The sequence below is a fragment of the Panthera pardus genome, unplaced genomic scaffold (genome assembly GCF_024362965.1).
Source record: "Panthera pardus isolate Hobbes unplaced genomic scaffold, ASM2436296v1 HiC_scaffold_12, whole genome shotgun sequence".
Lineage (NCBI taxonomy): Eukaryota > Metazoa > Chordata > Mammalia > Carnivora > Felidae > Panthera > Panthera pardus.
The window spans coordinates 108,633,719-108,654,990 of record NW_026526677.1 but is presented as its reverse complement, the minus strand read 5'-3'; the positions used below and the strand labels follow the sequence as shown (position 1 = coordinate 108,654,990).

The 21,272-nt window shown below is 45.9% G+C and overlaps 1 protein-coding gene across 1 annotated transcript in view; it reads right to left on the bottom strand.

Moving 5' to 3' along the window:
• Positions 1-19,447: 19,447 nt before the first annotated feature.
• The window catches only part of SLC35F2 (solute carrier family 35 member F2), a 57,794-nt gene continuing 55,969 nt past the window's right edge, over positions 19,448-21,272 (bottom strand). The window contains exon 9 of the mRNA XM_053900638.1: positions 19,448-20,446. Within this exon, the coding sequence (XP_053756613.1) occupies positions 20,261-20,446 (186 nt within the window). The 3' untranslated portion in view covers positions 19,448-20,260. The remainder of the gene's footprint in view (positions 20,447-21,272) is intronic.

Below are 21,272 nucleotides of genomic sequence, written 5' to 3'. Positions count from 1 at the left end.
GGCTCCTTCTAAAAATATTTTATGACTCAAAGGAACACAGTTCCCTTGGATACTTTTGTTTTGACCACACTGCCTAGACCTCATTATTTTAGCCAAATGGATTAAGCCAATTGAAACTCAACCCTCTTTAGGACTGTGCACTTTCTAAACACCATCACCCAGAGGGGCCTTGATGTGAATTCCATCAACAGGAGGTGGTATTTGTGCAGAATATTCCATGAGGCAGACATATTCTTACCACAAATCTTTGTGACTCAAGGTCACTGACAGCTGCTTCCCACTCTACATTCTGTGGAGTGACAATCACCACGTGATGGTGGAAAACTCCTACTCTTTGCTACCAGGTTTCATAGGAGAAGATCCAGTGAGTTTTTGATGATCAGGTCTCAGAAAGGTGTGGGATAGCACGGTACCACACCTTTTGTGAAGGCACAGAGACCTTGATTTAACAAGTTGCTGAATTTATTTCAACAAAATACTTACATGCTTAGAAAATCTGTCATACAGTTTCTCAACATGCCGTGCAATTTCTAACGATCCATTTTAGTAACCTTTGCTTGCCTGGTGTAACATGAGTCACGTCCCTGGGGATTTGCAGGAAGTCTATTTATGAGGTTTGGTTTTGTTTGTTTTCTTTTACCTTAGATGAAGAGTTAGCAGAATCCTAATTCTTAACACAGTGTCATAACAGCCCATGCAAATACCGCCCTTTATATCTATTAATTCTTTTCTTTTATTTCTATTTTCTTTAACCTCCTTATTCTTTTCCTTCATTCCTCACCCCCGGTCACAAACCATAATGTATTTTACATAATGTTCTCAACCAGGTATATATCTCTCATGAAATTTGTGCTTTTAAAATAACTTCAATCTTTTTCTTACTTCTGTCACTTCAGCACCATTTTTAAGAAATATCCATTCCTGCACGAATATCCAATTTAAAACTTCTGTTTCAGTTTGTAGCCACTATATTTTAATTACCTATCCTCTTGTGCAAGTTTTATTGCTACTGTCATCAGATTCTTATTTTCTCTATTATTTTAAAGTGTGTTGTTGCTGACCTAGAGAAACAGTGTTGACTTTTACTATTATTTGACCTTGTAGCCAACAATTTCACCAAATATTTGGATTAGTTCTGATATATTTGCTTTTGTTTGTTTCTTTATGTTTATTTTTTATGTATTTCGAGAGGGAGATCATGAGCAGTGAAGGGGCAGAGACAGAGGGAGAGAAAATCCCAAGCAGGCTCCATACTATCAGTGCAGACTCCAACACGGGGCTCAAACCCACAAACCATAAGATCATGACCCGAGCTGAAATCAAGAGTCAGACACTTAACCTACCGAGCCACCCAAGTACCCCTAATTCTGATATTTTTGAATGTTGAATAGCTTGGTTTTACCTTGTCTGTTGAGGAGTAAGAATGCCTTATCCCCTTCAAGGTCCTTCTAGCTGGACTAAGAATCAAAATGACACGAGACAGACTAAGAGGAGAAAATCAGATTTAATTTTGTGCCTACAAGGAATCCACACAGACATGAAATTCCAAAGTCAGTCAGGCAAAATGAGGAATATGTGTCATTCTGAACTACTAAGCAAGGAGGTAGGGGTCTGGGACCGCAAAGGGAAGGAATACAATTTGCAGAAATATGAAAAAGAGTAAATATGAAAAAAAAAAAAAAAAAAAACAGGACACAGAGGATTTTGACCAACAAGCCTTGCTAGGTTCCTCCCTGTCCAGCATACCGAGCTCCTAGTGTGATGTGCTTGTCTGTGGTGATGGCTCCCTTCCTGGAGCAGGTCCTCTATCTAAATTCTTTTTAGACAGCTGTGGGGGGACATAAGGAGCTTTTCCTGAATCTGCTGGGGTTTCGGTTGCCATTTAACTCAAAATAAGCTTCATGTCAAAGGGACCCTCTCGGGGTGGACTGCCATTGGCCTCCACATTTTGAGTGTTTATACCTCTCATGCTATTGTTTGTTTGTTTTGGCACTGGCCAGGACTTCCCTTACTATATTACAATGTAGCTGGGTCCCAAACTGGCCCTGTACACAGAAGGCAAGGAGAGACCACAGAAAGAGGCAGGCCACTCCAAGTGGGCAGGTGACCCTTTTAATAGTTAAGAGTACTTACAGTACAGGTAGACCTCCACACCTACCCGCCTTATCTTAAAATTTTGCATAGAAGCCTTACCTGGGGGCGACTTGGTGGCTCAGTCAGTTGAGTGTCTGACTTTGGCTTAGGTCATAAGTTCAGAGTTTGTGGGTTTGAGCCCCACATTGGGATCCCAGCTATCAGGGCAGAGCCTGATTGATTCTCTGTCCCCTTCTCTCTCTGCCCCTCCCTTGCTCTTTCTCTAAAATAAATAAACATTAAAAAAAAATGCGTTAAAAAAAAAGAAGCCTCAACTGGGTTCACTCATGGATACCATCCAGATGATCTTAACAGTGTATTGCTCTCTAGAGGCCATGTCCTTGAAAATGGCGCCCACTGTGGGAATGGTAGGCAGAAGGTACATCCCAAGGAAAGGAGAGGGGGTGAGGTGCTTCTGATTTCCCAAGCCCAGCTCTTGGGTCATCCAGAGGTCACATCTTCTGGATTACCTCCTCCAACATGAACAAGGTTAATCATTGCAGTAAAAGACTGGAAAGAATTCAAATGTCCTTCAAGAAGGAACTATTTGGATAAACTATAACACATCCACATCATTTTGTAGAACACGATACAACTATAAAAGGAAATAAGGGGGGTGCCTGGGTGGCTCAATTGGTTAAGTGCCGACTTCAGCTCAGGTCATAATCTCGAGGTCTGTGGGTTCGGGCCCCACGTCAGGCTCTGTGCTGACAGCTCAGAGCCTGGAGCCTACTTCAGGTTCTGTGTCTCCCTCTCTCTCTCTGCTCCTCCTCCATTCACGCTATGTTTCTCTCTCTCTCTCAAAAATAAATAAACATTAAAAAAAATTTTTTTAAGGATATAATGAATAATGTTATAGTCTATGCTATGGAATAATCTCTGGGATGTACTGTTAAGTGAAAACACAAGACTCAAAACAGAGTGCATGGTGCACTTCCTTTTACTTAGGGAAGAGACGAATTACAAATGAGACAGAGAGAAAGAGGGAGAAGTTGCCCCTACATACTGTTAAGAATGATTAATGAAGACAATTTAGGTGATACAAACAAACTCTACTTAGCACTTTATGAAGCGGGCAGTCTCCCTCTTCAAAGTCCTGGAAAACTGCAAAACAGGGTGGAAGGCAGGATGAAAAATAAGAAACAAAGATGTAATGACAGAGCCCAGAGTTGGCTTGGCCATTGAGGATTGGCTGAGCACATTAAGCTGTGTTTTGGTCAAGCAGAACACTTGCAGGGAAAGGAAAGTTCTCTAAGTTTCTGTCTGCTGACGTGGCAACCCCAGGGCAGAAGAGCTCCATCTTAGGCCTAGAAATTTATTTCAACCAAACTCTCCAGGATTTGGGGCAAACCAGAGTACAGCCAGGGCCTCCACTCTTCATACTTGTAGTCTCTTGACCTGCCCTTCCAACTCGGTAATTCCTGCCTGAATTCATTCTGCTTAGTGCCACAGCTGTTGAATCCAGTCTTCAACGACTGTATTTTTACACTCATGACATCTACGTGGTTCTTAGTTGCTTTTTGTCCCTGATTCATATTACCAATATCACTTCCTATTTCTTTGAGGATATTTATTTTATTTTTAAAAAATTTTAAACATTCACTGTTGAGAGAGTGTGAGCGGGGGAGGGGCAGAGAGAGAGGGAGACACAGAGTCCGAAGCAGGCTCCAGGCTCCGAGCCGTCAGCGCAGAGCCCGATGCAGGGTTCGAACTCACAAGCTGTGAGATCATGACCTGAGCCGAAATCAAGAGTTGGGACACCCAACCTACTGAGCCACCCAGGAGCCCCTAAGCTTATTTCATTTTAAAATCTTAGTCCAAGTTTTACATTAATTCTGTTTCCTCTAATATAGGTCATTTGGGTGGTGTTCTTTCTTCCTCTCTTCCTTCCTTTCTTTCTTTTTTAAGTTTATTTATTTTGAGAGATAGAGAGAGCACAAGTTGGGGAGGAATAGAGAGAGAGCAAGAGAGAGAATCCCAAGCAGGCTCTGCACTGTCAGTGCAGAGCCCCAAGTGGGGCTCAAACCCACCAACCGTGAGATCATGATCTGAGCCAAAATCAAGAGTCTGACCCTTAACCAACTGGGCCATCCAAGCATCCCTGGGTGGTGTTCTTTCAAACACACTAGACTCCTCTGTTACCATGATACTGTGGCCTCTGAGAAGTTAAGGCCCAGGCTCTTGCTTGTCTCATTCCCGGGGAGTTGGGGGGATGGTTCTATTTCTTGTACCTTCACCAGGTGACTCTGACCTGATTTCCCGCTTATTGGAGAAGCTACATAAACCCCTCCAATATCTCCCCTGAAAGACGTCTTTTCTCTCTACATTGTAATTATCCAGCCCCAGATGTGTGGGATGTGATAATTGTGACTGATAATAATTAATATATATTTGGTTTTTGTCCCCCTCCTAAGCACCTGAGCTCTTAAAATTCTTGTTATTTCCTAAGTCATGAGGGTGATAAAGGGGAGAGGACATCTTTTGTGATGCATACAGGTCCCTCTCAACCACACTGTGTTTATACTAATGAGATCACTCTTGGGGGTGGATTGGGGTATGGCATGCAGGTGATGGCAAGGACCCACCAGATGGAACCACCGGTGATGAGAGTGGTGAGACTGAAAGTTCCTGACCTCTAGGGAGGGGAGAGGCACTGGAGATGGAATTCAACCACCATTGGCCAATGATTCAATCACTCGGGACTACGTAATGAAGTTACCGTTAAAAAAAAAAAGAAAATGAACTGAAAGGGTTTGGGGAGCTTTCGGGTTGGTGAACACCCGGAGGTGCTGGGAGGGTGTCCCCTCAACCGAGAAGCTCTGCACCCCTTCTCACATAGCCTTATGCACTTCTTCCATCTTGGCTGTTCCCGAGTTCTTTCTTTTTATGAAAAACCAGTAATCTAGTAAGTAAATGGTTTTCCTGACTTCTATGAGCCCTTTTAGCAGATTATGAAACCGGAGGAGGTGGTCCTGGGAACACCCGACTTCCAGCTGGACGGTCAGAAGTACACAACCTAGGACTTAGGGCTGGTGTCTGAGAGGAAGTGGGGCAGTCTGGGAGACCGAGCCCTTTAAGCTGGGCGATCTGATGCTAGGTAGATGGTGTCAGAAGAGAGGTGTGAGTGTGGTAGGAGAGAAGAACGCTGCATTTGCCTTTAGGAGGAGGTGGGAGGCTCCATCATCGGACCGCATCCTTGTTAACTGTGCCTTCCCCAGGTCAGTCACCCTGCTGATATCCCACTGTCCTCCCCCTGGACTGGAGCTGCCATCGTTCTGTTCTATGATACGAGACCCCTCAATGATCCACGCAAGCAACAGACGAGATCATAACCAAGTTTCCCTCCGCCATCCTACCTGAGCCCGGTCTCCTTTACTCCTTGCGGAGTTTTCCTTTCCACCCCAGGTCACCATCACTCTGCAGCTCCCCAAGGCTCTCTGGTGGAGTTCTTATGCCTTATGCTTCAGTGCGCCAAACCCAGGGCTTTCTTCTCATTTTGATGGCATGTCTGTGGTTCAGTTAGGAGACCCTGCAGCCTGCCGGTTCACCAGCGTGTCTAGAACCAGAAGTAGCCTCCGTTCCTTAGCAGCATTAGGGTGAAGTCTTCTCTGACCCATGATTTTTGAAACTACACGTTTTAATCCTGGTTTTTTTTCCGATTAGCGATTTGATCTTGGGCAACTTCTAAAATCTCTGCTTCTTAAAAATCTCATCTCAGGTAGTAACTCTGAGACTACATGCAAAATCATTTATGAAATGTGTCCTACGGTGTAAGCAACAGAGCCAGAAGCAGCATAGTTTCTACTCACCTATCTATTAGCTTTTGTTGCTTAACAAGCTATCCCAAATCTGAGGGCTTAAAACAACCACAATTTCTTTAGGTCCCGATCTGTGGATCGGTGATCTGGGCTTGGATCAGCTGGGAGTTTCCGGGAACGGGCTATTGTCAGCTTGAACAAAGGAGGTCATGGAGTCACCCGTCTCTCATCGACCAGCGGGCAAGTCTCCTACACGCGACTGAAGCCAATGTGGTCTCAGCTTGGAATCGGTATAGTGTTGCCTTTGCTGCATGTGGCTGACCAAAGGAAGTCACACATTCAGTCCAGACTCAAGGGGTTAGAGAAAGTCAACCCTACTTCCAAAGCCTTGGCTACACAGAGAAAAGCAATCTCCACTGAATTGGCAATTCCCAAGCGCGTGAGGACACAACCTCCAGAGACCGACTGCCTGGGTTGGAATGCTGGCCCTGTCACTCGGTGGTCTGACCTTGGACATGACTCGACTTTTCTGTATCTCAGTTTCCTCATCTGTGAGAGGAGGTAATTACAGCACATCTCATAGGCATGTGGTGTGGTTCAGAGTCCACGCTTATGAAGTGCTTAAAGCAGAACCTGCCACAGGAAGCCTGGATGTGCAGTGTTTTGATGTGTATTGAAGTTTGTCTTGCCCTTGTCTCTCTACCTCCTTGCCTGTGCTCCTTGAGTTCCATCCCGTTCCCTCCTGGAACAAGAGAGCAGTCGCTGTGCCCCCCTCCCTGCTCCCTCCAAAATGCCACCCATCCCTAAGGGTCTCTAAATGCCTCCTTTCCTCCGTCTCCCTTTCTCCCTTTTTCCTTTTAATTCATGTTCCAACATCACACTTTCTCTCTTTGATAGCAGCTGTCACATTCCACCTTGCATGGATTACATGTTTATTCATCCGAAAACAACGAGCTCCTCCTATGTTCCAAGCAGAGGATACAGGACCATGAACAGAGATACACAAAGTATCTGGACTGCAGTGGAGAACAGAGTTGTGCACATGTCTGTCTCTTCTAGATTATGCCTCCTGAAGGCAGGGATGAAGTCACACCCGCTTCATCTTCCACATTCCCTAGTCACAGTAGCCACACAAGAAGCTTTAAGTGGATGGGGCACCTGGGTGGCTCAGTCGATTAAGCGGCTGACTTCAGCTCAGGTCATGATCTCACGGTTCAGGAGTTCGGGCCCCATGTTGGGCTCTGTGCTGACAGCTCGAATCCTGAAGCCTGCTTCAGATTCTGTGTCTCCCTCTCTCTCTCTGCCCCTACCCTGTTTGTGCTCTCTTTTTCAAAAAATAAACATTAAAAAATGTTTTTCAAGCTGTTAAGTGGATTGAAATATATTTCATTGAATTAAATTGAACATAATGTGATCACATTGGCAATGCCTCATTTGGGTCACTAGTTAACCCTCTTTTTTTTTTTTTTTTTTTTTTTAAGGCAGGATCCACACCAACCCATGGAACCCATGGAACCCAGCAAGGGGCTTGCACTCACAACCCTGAGATCGAGACCTGAACTGAGATCAAGAGTGATGCTCAACTGACTGATCCACCCAGGTGCCCCAACCCTCTTTTTGGTTGCTTGTGACCAGAAGGAAAGCTAGATTGCCCTTACATTTTCAACAACATCCTTTCCCAAACCATTTCCTCAAGCTTTCTCTATTCGGGCTGTGCAATTAAGACAGATATTTTCTCCAGCCAGAAGGGTCTGCTTCCAGAGCAAGTGACTTACAGCTTTTCATAGAGTCTGTGTGAACAAAGCCTCTCCTTGCCTTGTGCCACTTCCCGTAAGAAGAAATTTATGTCAGTGACTCAGTGCTATAATAGACACATGGGGTTACTGTCAGTGAATGTGACAGGACTGAGCTCTGACTCTGAAAATAACGTCACGTCCCGAATCACAGGGTATTTGGATGGTACTAAGCCTGTAGGAGCCTCTACCATGGAGTGATTTGAAGTCGGCGTAGTACAAAATAAAAATGAACTGAATCATAAAATAAAGGTAAAGGAACTCACAAAGGACCGTTTTTTCCCATGACGGCTATTCTTAAAAATAGAAATTACCAAATTCAGAATGTTTTTTCTAATTTACGGGGGTGGCTGGCGGGGTCCTAAGCGTGTGCATCGTCTACATATTTAATACCCCAGAATGGGACCAGCTGTTAGTACTCGTGTAACACACAAAAATTCAAGTGAGGAAATTTGAAGATCTAATTGGCCTTATTAGGCTGTTCATGATGAGGTAGCATCTCAACCAGCAAGTAGGGGGGAACTCCCAGTTGTATAAAATTTAAGGTTTTCAAAGGAAGGAGGGTGGGACAAGGAAGTTAGTAGCAAAAGAAAAGACTGTTCCCCTCTGAGGGCACCGTCCCTCAGGGGGACGGCAGGAGGTCTCATTAGGCAGATCACCTCATTTTCCTTTGGGGGATGGAGAGGATCCATGTGATACATTACATCATGGGTGCTGACCAGAAAATTCCTGACTGACCAGTTAAGACTACATTTCTGGGGCGCCTGGCTGGCTCAGTCGGTGGAGCCTGTAACTCTTGATCCCGGGGTTGTGGGTTCGAGCCCCACACTGGGTGTAGAGATTACTTAAACATAAAATCTCAAAGACAACAACAATACTACACCTCTGGGGGAGTTTGGAAATGCAATCGGGTTAGGTATTAAGCCCCATCTTGGTGACGTGGCCTGGCGTAAGTGACTCCATCTTGGACCTGTGGTTTTCTGATACTCCTATTTCACAAAACCAAGATGGAGAAGTAGGGTAAGGGATTTAACCAATGTCGTAAAATTGGACCTGAAACTCCTGATTTGCATCTTGCACTCTTCCCAATAGAGCATACTGCACAAATATCAAAGGTGTGTGTGTGTGTGTGTGTGTGTGTGTGTGTGTGTGTGTGTGTTGGCATCTGAAGTGGAAAGTCTCCACAGAAAACCAGGTGGCTCCAAGGTGGCTAGGCTTCTGAAGGTCTAGGCTGACCTGCTATCTCTGTGGACGCACTTGATGGGAGTCTGGGGATCTAGGCCCTTAGGACTTGGCTCTCAGAGTCGAGCATCACCCACAGTACCCTGGGCCAGTCAGGGAGCTGGTTCTGGCCTCACTGCCGTGGAGCTGGGCTTCTGCTGCCATGGACAGAAATCCAGAATCAGGCTTGCTTTTCAGGGTCAACAGGAAGCAAGAGTGCTCGTCCCTCTGCTGTGTCCGGATTGGAGGCTGGGAAGAGAGTGTGAAGGGGAGGCCAGTTGTTCACTCCTCCCGTTAGAGGGCAGATTTCAGGCTCACAAATCGGCAATAAAACAGCTCTGAAGGCAGCCTTACCAATCTTTTAAGAGTCTCAGTTGCTGATGCTTGCTGGGGGAATATGAAGCCTCCAAAGTAATACAATCTCAGTCAGATAAATATCCTTTTACCAGTTATTAATTATCAGAACATCAATGGCAGGATTCGGCTCAACAAAGTCCCAGGGGCCTCCCATTCCTGTGTAACTCCGGTATTTATTTTCCGAATTTTTCATCATCTCAACACCACCACCTAGTGTCCACTTCTTTGATTTACCAGGTGCCTCCTTACCGGTTCAAGCATCCAACTCTGGTTTTTTTGGTTTGGGGGTTTTGGTTTTTAAGATTTATGTATTTTTGACAGAGAGAGCACAAATGGGGAAGGGGGGGGGCGGACATACGATCCGAAGCAGGTGGTGAGCTTGATGCGGGGCTCGAACCCACGAGCTGTGAGATCGTGACCTGAGCCCAAGTCGGAGGGCTCAACTGACTGAGCCACCCAGGCACCCCTCAAGCATTCAACTCTTAAGACAGGAAGAGCAATATTCTCTGCTTGGGGAGATGTCTATGACATCTTGTTGAGTGAGAAAGAAAGAAAGAAAGAAAGAAAGAAAGAAAGAAAGAAAGGAAGGAAATCACAAGGTGTTATGTACCATATAGTTCCATACATGTAGACTTGTATGTGTGTATATGTGTGCAAATTTTATTCATGTGAGTACATGCATAAAAATCTGGAAAGACGTTCTCCAAATTACTGATGGTGACTATCCCGATCTGGAGGAATTTTTGTTACCTTCTTATTCTTACCTGTATTTCTTCAGTTTTTCGTAACATTAACCATTTGTGTAAACAGGGGGAAAACAATTTTTCGAAGACCACATGAGCTCCCTAGATGAGAATCCACCCAAATTATTATTTTCTGAAATGATATATTCAGGAGAAACTTACTGAGCATGTACCATGTACAATCTTCTGATTGTGAGGTACACCGGAAAAGTCGGGTGACATCCTTCTACCAAAACACTAGCCACGTTTTAACGAGCATTTACTCCCTGCGAGGCGCTGTGCTGAGCGTTTAAACAATCCTGTAGGTAAAACTATTGAGGTTAAGAACACTGAGCTCAGAGAGCTTAAGGAACTTACCCCAAGTCACCAAGTTATAGGAGATTCAAATTTTAGGTCTTTCTCCAAAGCCCAAACACTCAACTGGTACCCAACTCCCCTCCAAGTTTCTAAGAAATTCCCCCATGCTATCCACAAGCATGGATACAAAAGGGAGTTCGTATTTTTGAAACTAAGTACCAGGCACTTCTTTAATCCTCATAGGAATCTATGAAGAAGACATTTCTTAGAGTACAACCACATTACAAATAAGCAAAAGGTCATCCTTATATGATAACTTTACCTAAGGTCAGAGATAATGGCCCCAACAATGAGTGTGTCAAGCACGTGTTAAATGCCAGGCTGTGTTCTGAGTCTGTAACATGTACTGAGTGGTTAAAGCTTCCATGGGGCAGGAGGCATGATTACCCTTTTCATTTTGCAGATGAAGAAAAGGCTCAGGGAGGTTAAATGACTCGCCCAAGACTGCACCTAGTAAATAAAAGAGCTGAAGTTTGAACACAGGTTAGGTTTGGCAAACTGCATAGCCCAGATCCTGCCCTCTATTGGATGCTTCCCCGGGCTCAGGGTACGACCAACCCATATTTGAGAAAAATAATGGAAACATGAGCCTGCCGTCATCCCCATTTAACAGAAGAGGATCTGGGGCCCAATGACTTGAACACTATCACCGTCCACAGTCCCTCAGCTAGTTGAAAAGATTAGAGTCCAAGATGGCTCTGGTACCCCTGTTCCACCTGACGCCTGGATGTAAGTGTTTGTTAACCACAGACCGTTGGTGTATTAGTGTCCTATGTACTGTGTAACAAACAGCCACAAACTTAGTGACTTGACACAACACGAATTTATTATCTTCCAATTCTAGAGATCGTAAGTCTGAAATGGTTCTTGCTGGGTCAAAATTAAGGTGTGGGCAAGGCTATGTTCCTTTATGGAGTCTCCAGGGGGAATCTATTTTCTTGCTTTTTCCAATTTCTAGAGGCTGCCCATCCCCCGTACTTCATGGTCCTGTTTCCGTCTTGTCCCATCACTCTGACTCTGTTTCAGTATCTTCCCTGAGCCTTCTACTTCCCACTGTCACTTATAAGGACCCTTGTGATTACATTGGACCCACCCAGTAATCCAGGATATTCTCTCCATCTCAAGATTGCAACTTGATCACATCTGTAACATGTGGGGTAACATATTCACAGGACTTGAACTTCCTTGGGGAGTCATTATTCTGCCTACCAGAAAGTACTGATCTTTAGAGATTTTATTTATTTGAAATTACAATTTAAAAAATTCATACTTATACTAGGCTGTTTTTATCACAGCAACGATAAGTCCTTGAGGAAGTTGCTATTTGGAGTGCCAAGGTCTCTTCTCACAGAGAGCAGACCCAAATTTCCTTGTGGGTTTGGCAGAGAATCCTAATCCCCTGGGAGAATGAATTCTAAGGGTTGAAGGTCACATCCCACAGCCACACTTCTGGACTGTAAGCTGCTCACCTCCGTATCAGGGTCCACGTGGAGCTTGCATGCCACCCCTTTTGCGCAGGACCCCCTCCACAAGCCTTGTGGTTTCCCATCCCGAGGTACCAGGACAGGTCACAGCTGGACGGTGGAAGGGAGAATCGGGCGGATCAAACGGAACAAGGAACAGTGCAAGATGAGGTAGGTCTGAGTGAAAGGAGTCAATGGGCATAAAGATTATTGGACACCCATTAACCAATATTACCAGGCACGGTAGAGAATGTTTTCACCACCCTAGAAAGTTCCTTCATGCACTTTTCCAAGGACCCTTGCGCTACCCGGCAGCAATTAACATTCTGATTTCTATTTCCTGTCAATGTTTCCCCGTTCTCTCTCTCTTTTTAATTTTTTTTAATGTTTACTTATTTTTGAGACAGAGAGAGACAGAGCATGAACAGGGTAGGGTCAGAGAGAGAGGGAGACACAGAATCCGAAGCAGGCTCCAGGCTCTGAGCTGTGAGCACACAGCCCGACGCGGGGCTCGAACCCACAGACCGTGAGATCATGACCTGAGCCGAAGTCGGACGCTTAACCGACTAACCACCCAGGCACCCCTTTCCCCATTCTCTATAAATGAGTTTTTCCTGTCTTTGAACTTTACATAAAAGGAATCATACAATATGTACTCTTTTCTTCTTCATTTCTTTCACTCAATATGATGTTTTTGAGACTTATTTACATCATCACATGTATCATAAGCACATTCTTTTTATCAGTGAGCGGCATTACATTTGTGAATACACCAAAATTTATTGATCCTTTCTGCTGATGCACCAACGTTTTCAAATTTTTGCTATTATAATCAAAGTTGCAACAACCAATCTTGTAGAAGGCTGTTGGACGGACAACTTTCACTGTCTCAGAGGGCCCTAGGCAGTAGCCCCCATGTTAGCACAGCAGGGCAGTATATAAGTAATGGGGGAGACCTGGTATATGTGTCACTTGAACAGTCGTACCTGAGGTCTGGTACTTATAAGCAAACTTCTTGAACCAGTGCTTGGCTTGTCAGAAGGCAGGGAAATAACGGCAGGACAACAGGACATTCCAAATGGAAGGATGTAGCTGCAGGGCGCCTCGGTGGCTCGGTCAGTTGAGCATCTACCTCTTGATTTCAACTCATGATCTCATGGTTTGTGGGATAGAGCACCACGTCAAGCTCCACACTGAGCATGAAGCCTTCTTGAGATTCCCTCCGCCCCCCTCTGCCCCTCCCGTGTGCGCAAGAGCCCTCTCTCTTAAATAAGTAAATAAACTAGTAAATTTCCTATTTAAAAAAGTGAGGAATGAACCAATACCAAGAGAAACCAAAGAACGAACGATGAAGTTGATAGGGAGGCCTTCCACTACAAACCTGCTGATACCTTATCCATGTAACCCCCTTGACTGGATAGAAGAATAACCTAGACTCTCAACCCTAGGGATTCTCCAACGCATACTTCCTAAGTTAGACCAGAGGTGGTGTTAATTAAGCAGGTAGTTGAGTGATGCCCGGATCATGGGCTAGGAATGTCAGGTTGGGACAAATCTGTATCTCTCAATCTAGGAAGTCACGAAAGGTACTGTATCACACCACCCATCCAGCATTGGGGTTTTGCTGGGCAGGATGTGGGGGCAAGGAAATGAAGAATGTAGGTGAGGAGGGACGAAATCCAAGCAATCAATCACAGACTCTGGGCAGAATAGGGAGAAGAATATTCTAGAAGGGGTGAAATGAAAGCAACCAAAGAACGAGAGTTCAGAAGGGCTGGAAAAACAAACAGGTATGCTGGGTTTAGGGATGTAAATTGTGCTCAGAATATAAAATATGGGAATACACGAAGCACTTCTAAGTGATAACAAGACACAGATGTATCACGAGAGCAGCAGAGAAATTAAGGTAACAGTCATTGGCATGGAGGCCATAAATAAACTGTGCGATTCAAGTGTGGGCAAGTCGTCCACATGGGCACAGATCATCCAAGTTATGGAGGAAGTTGGGTGGGAAGATAGTAGCCAGTGTCAAAATCCTTAGTGAGGGCTTATGAGTGACGGGGAGGCAGGAGTTGGCTGACCAGATGGAGAGATAGAGAGAGAGAGAGAGAGAGAGAGAGAGAGAGAGAGAGAGAGAGACTAAAACGAAATATGGGGGCACCTCAGTGGCTCAGTTAAGCGTCTGACTCTTGGTTTTGGCTCAGGTCACGATCTCATGGTTTTGTGAGTTCGAGCCCCACGTTGGGCTCTGCACTGGCAACACGGAGCCTGCTTGGGATTCTCTCTCTCCCTGTCTGTCTGTCCCTCCGTCACCTGCACTGTCTCCGTGTCTCTCAAAATAAATTAATAAAAACTTTGGCGAGGGGGGGGGGAATGCTAAATAATGAAATGGGAAGATAATAAAATGTACAGTTGCTTTGTTGGAAATAAATTTTATTGCTCTGAGAAAAATCACAAAGTAATCACTCTAGTGGGCCAAAAATAAAAACAATACTGTTGGCAACAAATTTTACTGCTATGTCAATAAAGCACAAGTAGTTATTAATCCCCATCAGAGAAATGATTACTAGTAAATGTTATACTTCAAAAGGAAAATCGCTAGATTTTTCAAAGTTGATGGTTTATTCTTAAATGTAAGTCATACTAAATTTAATATAGTGGAGTGACTGTGCAGATGACAAATCTGTGGGTTTTTTTTTTTTCTTTTTCAGCCAGGAAGGCACCAGAAAACTGCTCTACCTACCTTTATTGACAGCAGCTTCCCTTCCAAAGGGGATGGGATAGCAGAGACTGAACATAGTTATTGCCCCTGAATTTGGTGTGGACACAATGGAATACCTTGGAGAATCGTCTCTAAAAAGGTGAGTTACTTTCATGGCTTTTGAAGTAGCAAGGGATACATCCCTTAGGAGGACCTGATGGTCTACTTGGGGGAATATTCTGTGTTTTGAGGATTGAAAATTTAAAACTGCTTGATCCCTGAAAGTGTAGACCCCTAGACAGGAAATAAAGTCAGTAGCTTTGGGCAAGAGATATATATTAAGTGCATGAGCTCAGCTGACACCTTACGAGATGACTGTTTGAATTTGAATGCTAAGTATTAAGGACCGTGAGCCAGATGGCCAGGCTTCAGCAGGTTCAGGTCGTTCCCTGGAGAACCACAACGCACCATATCAAGTCTGGGCCCACCTGGATCGGCACAGGCCCCACCCAGAAAGGAATGGCACCCTTTGTCATCCAGAGAACCATCTTCTCCATGGTAATACCGTATATTTGGGAAGAAAATCAACAGAGCCTCACAAAGCAGAAACCAGTGCTCCTGCCTATGTAAGTTGGACAAAAGCACCCTTCGACCATCACGAATGTGGTGCCATCCACAGTCCCAGGGGCGTAGGACTCTCACCTTCCCTAGTCTCTTCTTGTCCCATGCATCCCTGTCTTGGGGATCTCTGTGGGTATCCTCCCATAACCAGCCAAACTTCTTCCTAGATTAGCACGTCATCCCTGAACTTCAGGCAACTAGAAAGTGCCCTTCTGTCTACAAACAAGTCTCCCAGCCAGGGGCTCTGCCTGACCTAGAGTCTTCCTGCTCTACTCCCCACAAAGAGATGGGGCATAACCTAAGTTCGTGTATCATGACCCAAGAGTTCTTGGGAAGTACACTATGCTCCCCAGCCAGCTGTGGCTCTCAACTGGGCCACACACCCCTGTTCTGGCATGGCTCACACTGTAGTGAGCAGATCAAGAATCAGGCCCTGGCCCTCCCCGTCTTGTCAAATCCTCCGAATTACCGTATGCCAGTTGTGGCCAATGAAGGTACCATTTACACTCAACCCAACAGGTGGACCGGAAATTGAAGTTCTACAGGAATGCCTCTAGCTGTGCGTCAAGGGTGGGGGCAGACTTCCTGGGGCAGCTGCTATCAGTCCTACGGACAAAGCAGTTTCTGGAGAAATAAGATGTTGGAGGGTAGGGCTGGGGAGGAGCTGCTGACGGAGGGGACGATGGTCTGTGTCCCTCCGCACCCCCATTTAAGGTGCACGCATTCACCTGCCAGCCTTTTCACAAAGACCAAACTGGGTAAGCTCTCACGTGGGCTCACAAGACCGAGTGAGAATAGACATCCCAAAGAATGGGAAAACGTGAAATACTTGGGCCGGAGCGGGAGAGCACGGTCACTTCGCAGAAACAAAGTACCATCTGTGGTCGGGGAAGGTGGGACTCCACGTGGTAACTCCAGACACTAGCACCGCTAGCCCCCTCCATCATACCTGGTGTGCAGAATCTGGCCTCCCCACTGGGCAGGCCACAGGCAGTCACTGCTCACCGCGGGTTGGTTATATGGCACCATCTGTATGCTTGTTAAGGTCACTTGGAGCCAGTAATTGTTCAAACGACTTCCCTTCCAACCTAAATTCCTTCTCCAAAAGTATCTGCACTTCAGGATTGCTTGAAGAGGACAGTATTTCAACCAAGGAGTGAAGTGCATGACAAAAGCCATCAGGAGCAGGAAGTCTGGGACATTAAATCCTACAAGTAAAATTCTGCTCTTCTGGAGAGCCTTTACTCCCCTTGAGATACCATTTCTAGATTGCCAGACGTCTCTGAACGCCCTAGGACTGTGGGAGAACTGCACGTTCAGCATTACCTAATTTCCTCATAAATCACTCGCCTTTTAATCAGCTAAGTGGCTATCTGCTGAAGTTCCCTGATTTATGCGTATCTTTTGAGGGCTGAGGATGCGTCCAGATACTAAGTGATTAAATGTGGATGAAAATGGCACATCACCATAATAATGACAGAAAAGAGAGTCGTGACTAGGCAGACAGAAGACCTCAGAGCCCATGCAGACGGCGTCGTAAAAGGGCAGGCTCCAGAGCTGCAGGGAAAACGGCACGATCAGGCTGGTTTTTACATGAAAATCTTCCCAGCTCCTCTCACTAGACACGCACCTGCTGGCTCAGCAGCTCCAGGGGAACCATAGCCCCTCAGAATTCAGTGTTTCAAGAGCCATGGGGGCTGCAAGCTGCCAAGCTGAAAGAAATCTTGGCATCTGTGTTCCCGCAAGCCACCAAACTCTGCCCTGCAAGAGAGGCTTCCACTTCTCTGAGAATTCTATCCTTCACCTGCTCATCAAAGCCAATCCCCTTCAGCCAAAGGCTGAAGGCAGTCATCAGAATACCCTCTTTCAAAACAAAACACTTCGATTTAATAGGATATTATGGAGGTACTATAAAATGACAATGGTTTATGTCACAGGTCTCTGTAAGGAACACCTGTTAAAGCGCCACCTGCTGGGCACACCACAGATAACACATACAAATTCTCCACGAGCCACTGGTCCCAGAAGGGTGAGAAATGTTAACCGCCTGTCCACAAGAGAACCTACTTTCAGAGCGCAAACAGTGAAAATGGCACCAGCAAAGACTGCTCTCCTTCCAGTGTTACCACAGTCCAACTGCACAATTTATTACTTCTGTACGACACTAGAGAACAACCTAGCAGCCCTATTGTAACATTCAGGAGGGTTTTTTTAATGGTATGAATATCTACCAAAAAAAGACCGAAACATCAATACCGTTCTAATAGGCTGGAAAAGTATTTACAGGAGGTTCTCAATGTAAGAACGTATTGTGTTTCAAAAGCTTGTGTGTGAGCCGGATATCTGAAGACACATTTTCCATGGAAGTGTTATTATGGAGACTGGGAAGTGACAGTCTTCATGAACTAAATATTGAAGCCAGGACGCGCAGCTTTGCGGTACCATTATTCAATTGCTGAATGTCATTCACAGCATTGCATCTCTGGAAGACCGAATTCTAAGGTTTAATTCAGGATGCTAACGCGGGAATTCCTTTGCCCCTGCCTCTCCAGAGGGAGCAGGAGACGAGAAAAAACACCAGGTTTAGGGGGATGGGTGGAAAGGGCAGGGCAGGGCAGGGTAAGGTAATACTGCCTAAAAGTATCTGCATAAAAACCCTTACTTTAGGTCAGTCTCCCCTTAAATTCTCTGAACTGGGACCAAAGACAAAGTTCACTTAATAAATGCCCAAGAAGTGAGATGACCAAGGTCTAGAAAGATGAACAAAGGCCACAGTGGACCTGAAAGAGCTCAGCCCGTGGTGAAGAAGGGCAGGTAAACAGCAAGCGCTCAGTAAGTGCTACAAGAAGATATGAACAAGGGCCCCGGTAGCCTACAGGAGCAGAGGCCCGGCCTGGATGGCCTGAAGAAGGCTTCAGAGAAAGAGAGGACAGTTGAGTTAAACCTTAACAGACACGTGGGATGCTGTCACCGGAGATTCTCCATTTCACTGTCCCTACATACAGGTTTATGCCAAAGCAAGATATTTTAAAAAGTTTTTTTTTTTTATGTTTATTTACTTATTTTTTTAAAAAGTTTATTTATTTTTGACAGAGAAAGAGAGACAGACAGAGCATGAGTGGGGAAGGGGCAGAGAGAGGGAGACACAGAATCTGAAGCAGGCTCCAGGCTCTGAGCTGTTAGCACAGAGCCCGACACGGGGCTTGAACTCACAAACTGCGAGATCATGACCTGAGCTGAAGTCGGACGCTCAACCGACTGAGCCACCCAGGCGCCCCTGTTTATTTACTTATTTTGAGAGACAGAGAGAGAGAGACAGAGAGACAGAGAGAATCCAAGCAGGCTCCATGCTGTCAGCGCTGAGTCTGATGCAGGGCTCGAACCCACAACCCGCGATATCATAACGTGAGCCGAAATCAAGAGTCAGATGTTTAACCGACTGAGCCACCCAGGCACCCCCCAAAGAAGGATATTTTAAGAAATAATGTACTAATCAAACTGAAAGTCTTCCCCAAAGGACCAAACACTGTAACCTAAACTTGTCCACTCATTGGTAGCTGTGAATGGTACAGAGCAAAAACCAACCATTAGTTTTAATCAGCTGCAGAGAATAAAAGTTTATTTCACTCAAAAAAGTAAAAAAAAAAAAAAAAAATTAGAGGTGTCTGGGTGGCTCAGTCAGTTAAGCATCTGACTTTGGCTCAGGTCATGATCTTGAGGCTCACAGGTTCAAGCCCCATGTCAGGCTCTACGGTAGTGCTACAGAGCTGCCTTGGGATTCTCTCTCCCTTCTCCATTTGCACTCGCTCTCTCAAAATAAATAAATAAATTTTAATAATACATATTTTAAAAAATTTTAATTAAGATAATTCAATTTTAAAAAGATTATTCTGGCAAATAATGATCTGTGGGTTCACTCTGAACTTCCCTCCATCCCAACACAGCCCCAGACAGGTCTGCCACCTTACAGAAAGACATGATCCTAAAATGTTAGATATGGAGAAATCTGGAATATATAAAGTTATTAAAAAAAATTTTAACATTTACTCATTTTGGAGAGACACAGAGAACAAAGCATGAGTGGGGGAGTGGCAGAGAGAGAGGGAGACAGAATCCGAAGCAGGCTCCAGGCTCTGAGCTGTCAGCACAGAGACCGACGCGGGGCTCAAACCCACTGACAGTGAGATCATGACCTGAGCTGAAGTCGGACGCTCAACAGACTGAGCCACCCAGGCGCCCCTAATAAAGTCATTTAAAATCCAGAAGGGGAACTGGTTAATCAAAGAAACCACACAGTGAATGTATTTCCATGACCTCAAAATCTTTTAATAACATGAACATTTACCCTCAATTTCTTTATTACATTAGAAAAAAGTTTACATACACAGTTTTTGTAAAGTGGCATAGTGATAGATGATGTCTCATGGCACGTTACAAACACTTGGTGAGAAGTAGTGTGGCACCCTCTTTGAACAACGGAGAGAGGGTTCCTCAGTCTACTGTATGGACCCTTCTTTCCTACATCTATGATACTCACACTTGTATCTCGGGATTTCTCAAGGGCTACCCCACCCATGCCGCCATATGCAATCACCAGACCTCACTGTGGTATAAAGGCCACAAGGCTTGTGGACAACGACTGTCTCAGCGAGACAAAACCCAGAAGCCTCTAACTGTGGAAACCGACCCCAAACCACACCGACTCCCCCAACTTCTGACTGCCCAGCCCCGCTGGACAGCCCACTTTCAGGCCCTGTCCTGAGGCTGGATCGTGCCTGGTTGTCTCCCCGCAATGCTCTCCCACCTGTGCCTCCGAGACCCCAGTACGGGGACACAGCTTGTCTCCCTGACACTAACAGGTATTGGTTCTCAAACAGAGACACGATCCCAGCCACCCTGTCTTCTGTTCTATTTTCATAGTTCTACTTTTGATACATTATTTTGTATTCCTTTGTAAAATTTAACCACTGGATCCAGTCCAATGCTACGGGGCTCACTCCCCACCTACCAATTTTCCAAGTGTCCCCTCGGTGCTCAGCGGGCTCTGCTTGCCCCCGGCGACGGCTCCCGGCTTCCCAGGAAGCCTCAGGCGTGTGCGCCCCTTCTTGTCCAGCTACAAGGCGGCCGAGGGGGTCTCCTGCAGGTTCTCCTCGAGCTTCAGTCCTAGGTTGTCGATTCCGATGCTGGTGATGGGCGGCACGCTGCTCTCTGCCGGCTCGGCTGTGCGCGTGGGGGTGGAGCAGTAGAGGACGAACCCCACCATGATGACGGTGAAGGACAGGAGGTAGAGCCCCGAAAACTAGGAGGAGAACAGGCTACGGGTCGTGGTCTCCGACAAACACACGATGGCTGCCGCCCTTTGCCAACTGTGCTTTCAGGGTGACCCTCTCACAATCCTTTTTTCCTGAAAGTTGCCTAAGGAGACACTCGCTCATGCCCCAAACCCTCCAGTACGGATGCCGGTGATCATACGCACTCTGGTGTGGGGGGCCGGGCCCCGGTGCCAGGCTGAGACCGGGTCGAGCAATGTTCCCCGTTGACTCAAGCCAACCCGGTGGTCCCCCCTCCCATTCACGTGGGAGGCCGGGCCCCGGCGCCAGGCTGAGACCGGGTCGAGCAACGTTCCCTGTTGACTCAAGCCAACCCGGTGGTTCCCCCTCCCATTCCCCCCCCTCTCAAGGGCATACGAAAGCCTTGTCAAGGCTGAGAAAGTTAATTCCTGAAGCCTGTGGTCTGCAGGTGTTGGCAGTAATGCTACCTCCCTTTTTCTACCCCGAGTCAGATAGAAACAAACATGGGAATTGTGTTTTGTTAGCGATCTTATCAACAAGGTCTTGTGACCTGTCTAGAAAATGCACAAGAAACACAGAACTAAATGTTTTGGTGGGCAGCGATTATGTGAAACCTGTTTATTCTTAGAATGACCTAACCCATAAGAGTCTGGTTATAAAAGATTGTGTACAGCAACAATAAAGCCGTCACTTGGGCCATCAGCCCAGGGAACCCTCCTGTTCCCAAACTTTCTCTTCTCTCTTTTTTTCTTGCATTCCCCTACCCTCAGGACCCTGACCTCGGTGTTTGTCGCGCCGGCCGCGACACTCTGGCCACAGCAGCTGGCGCCTCAG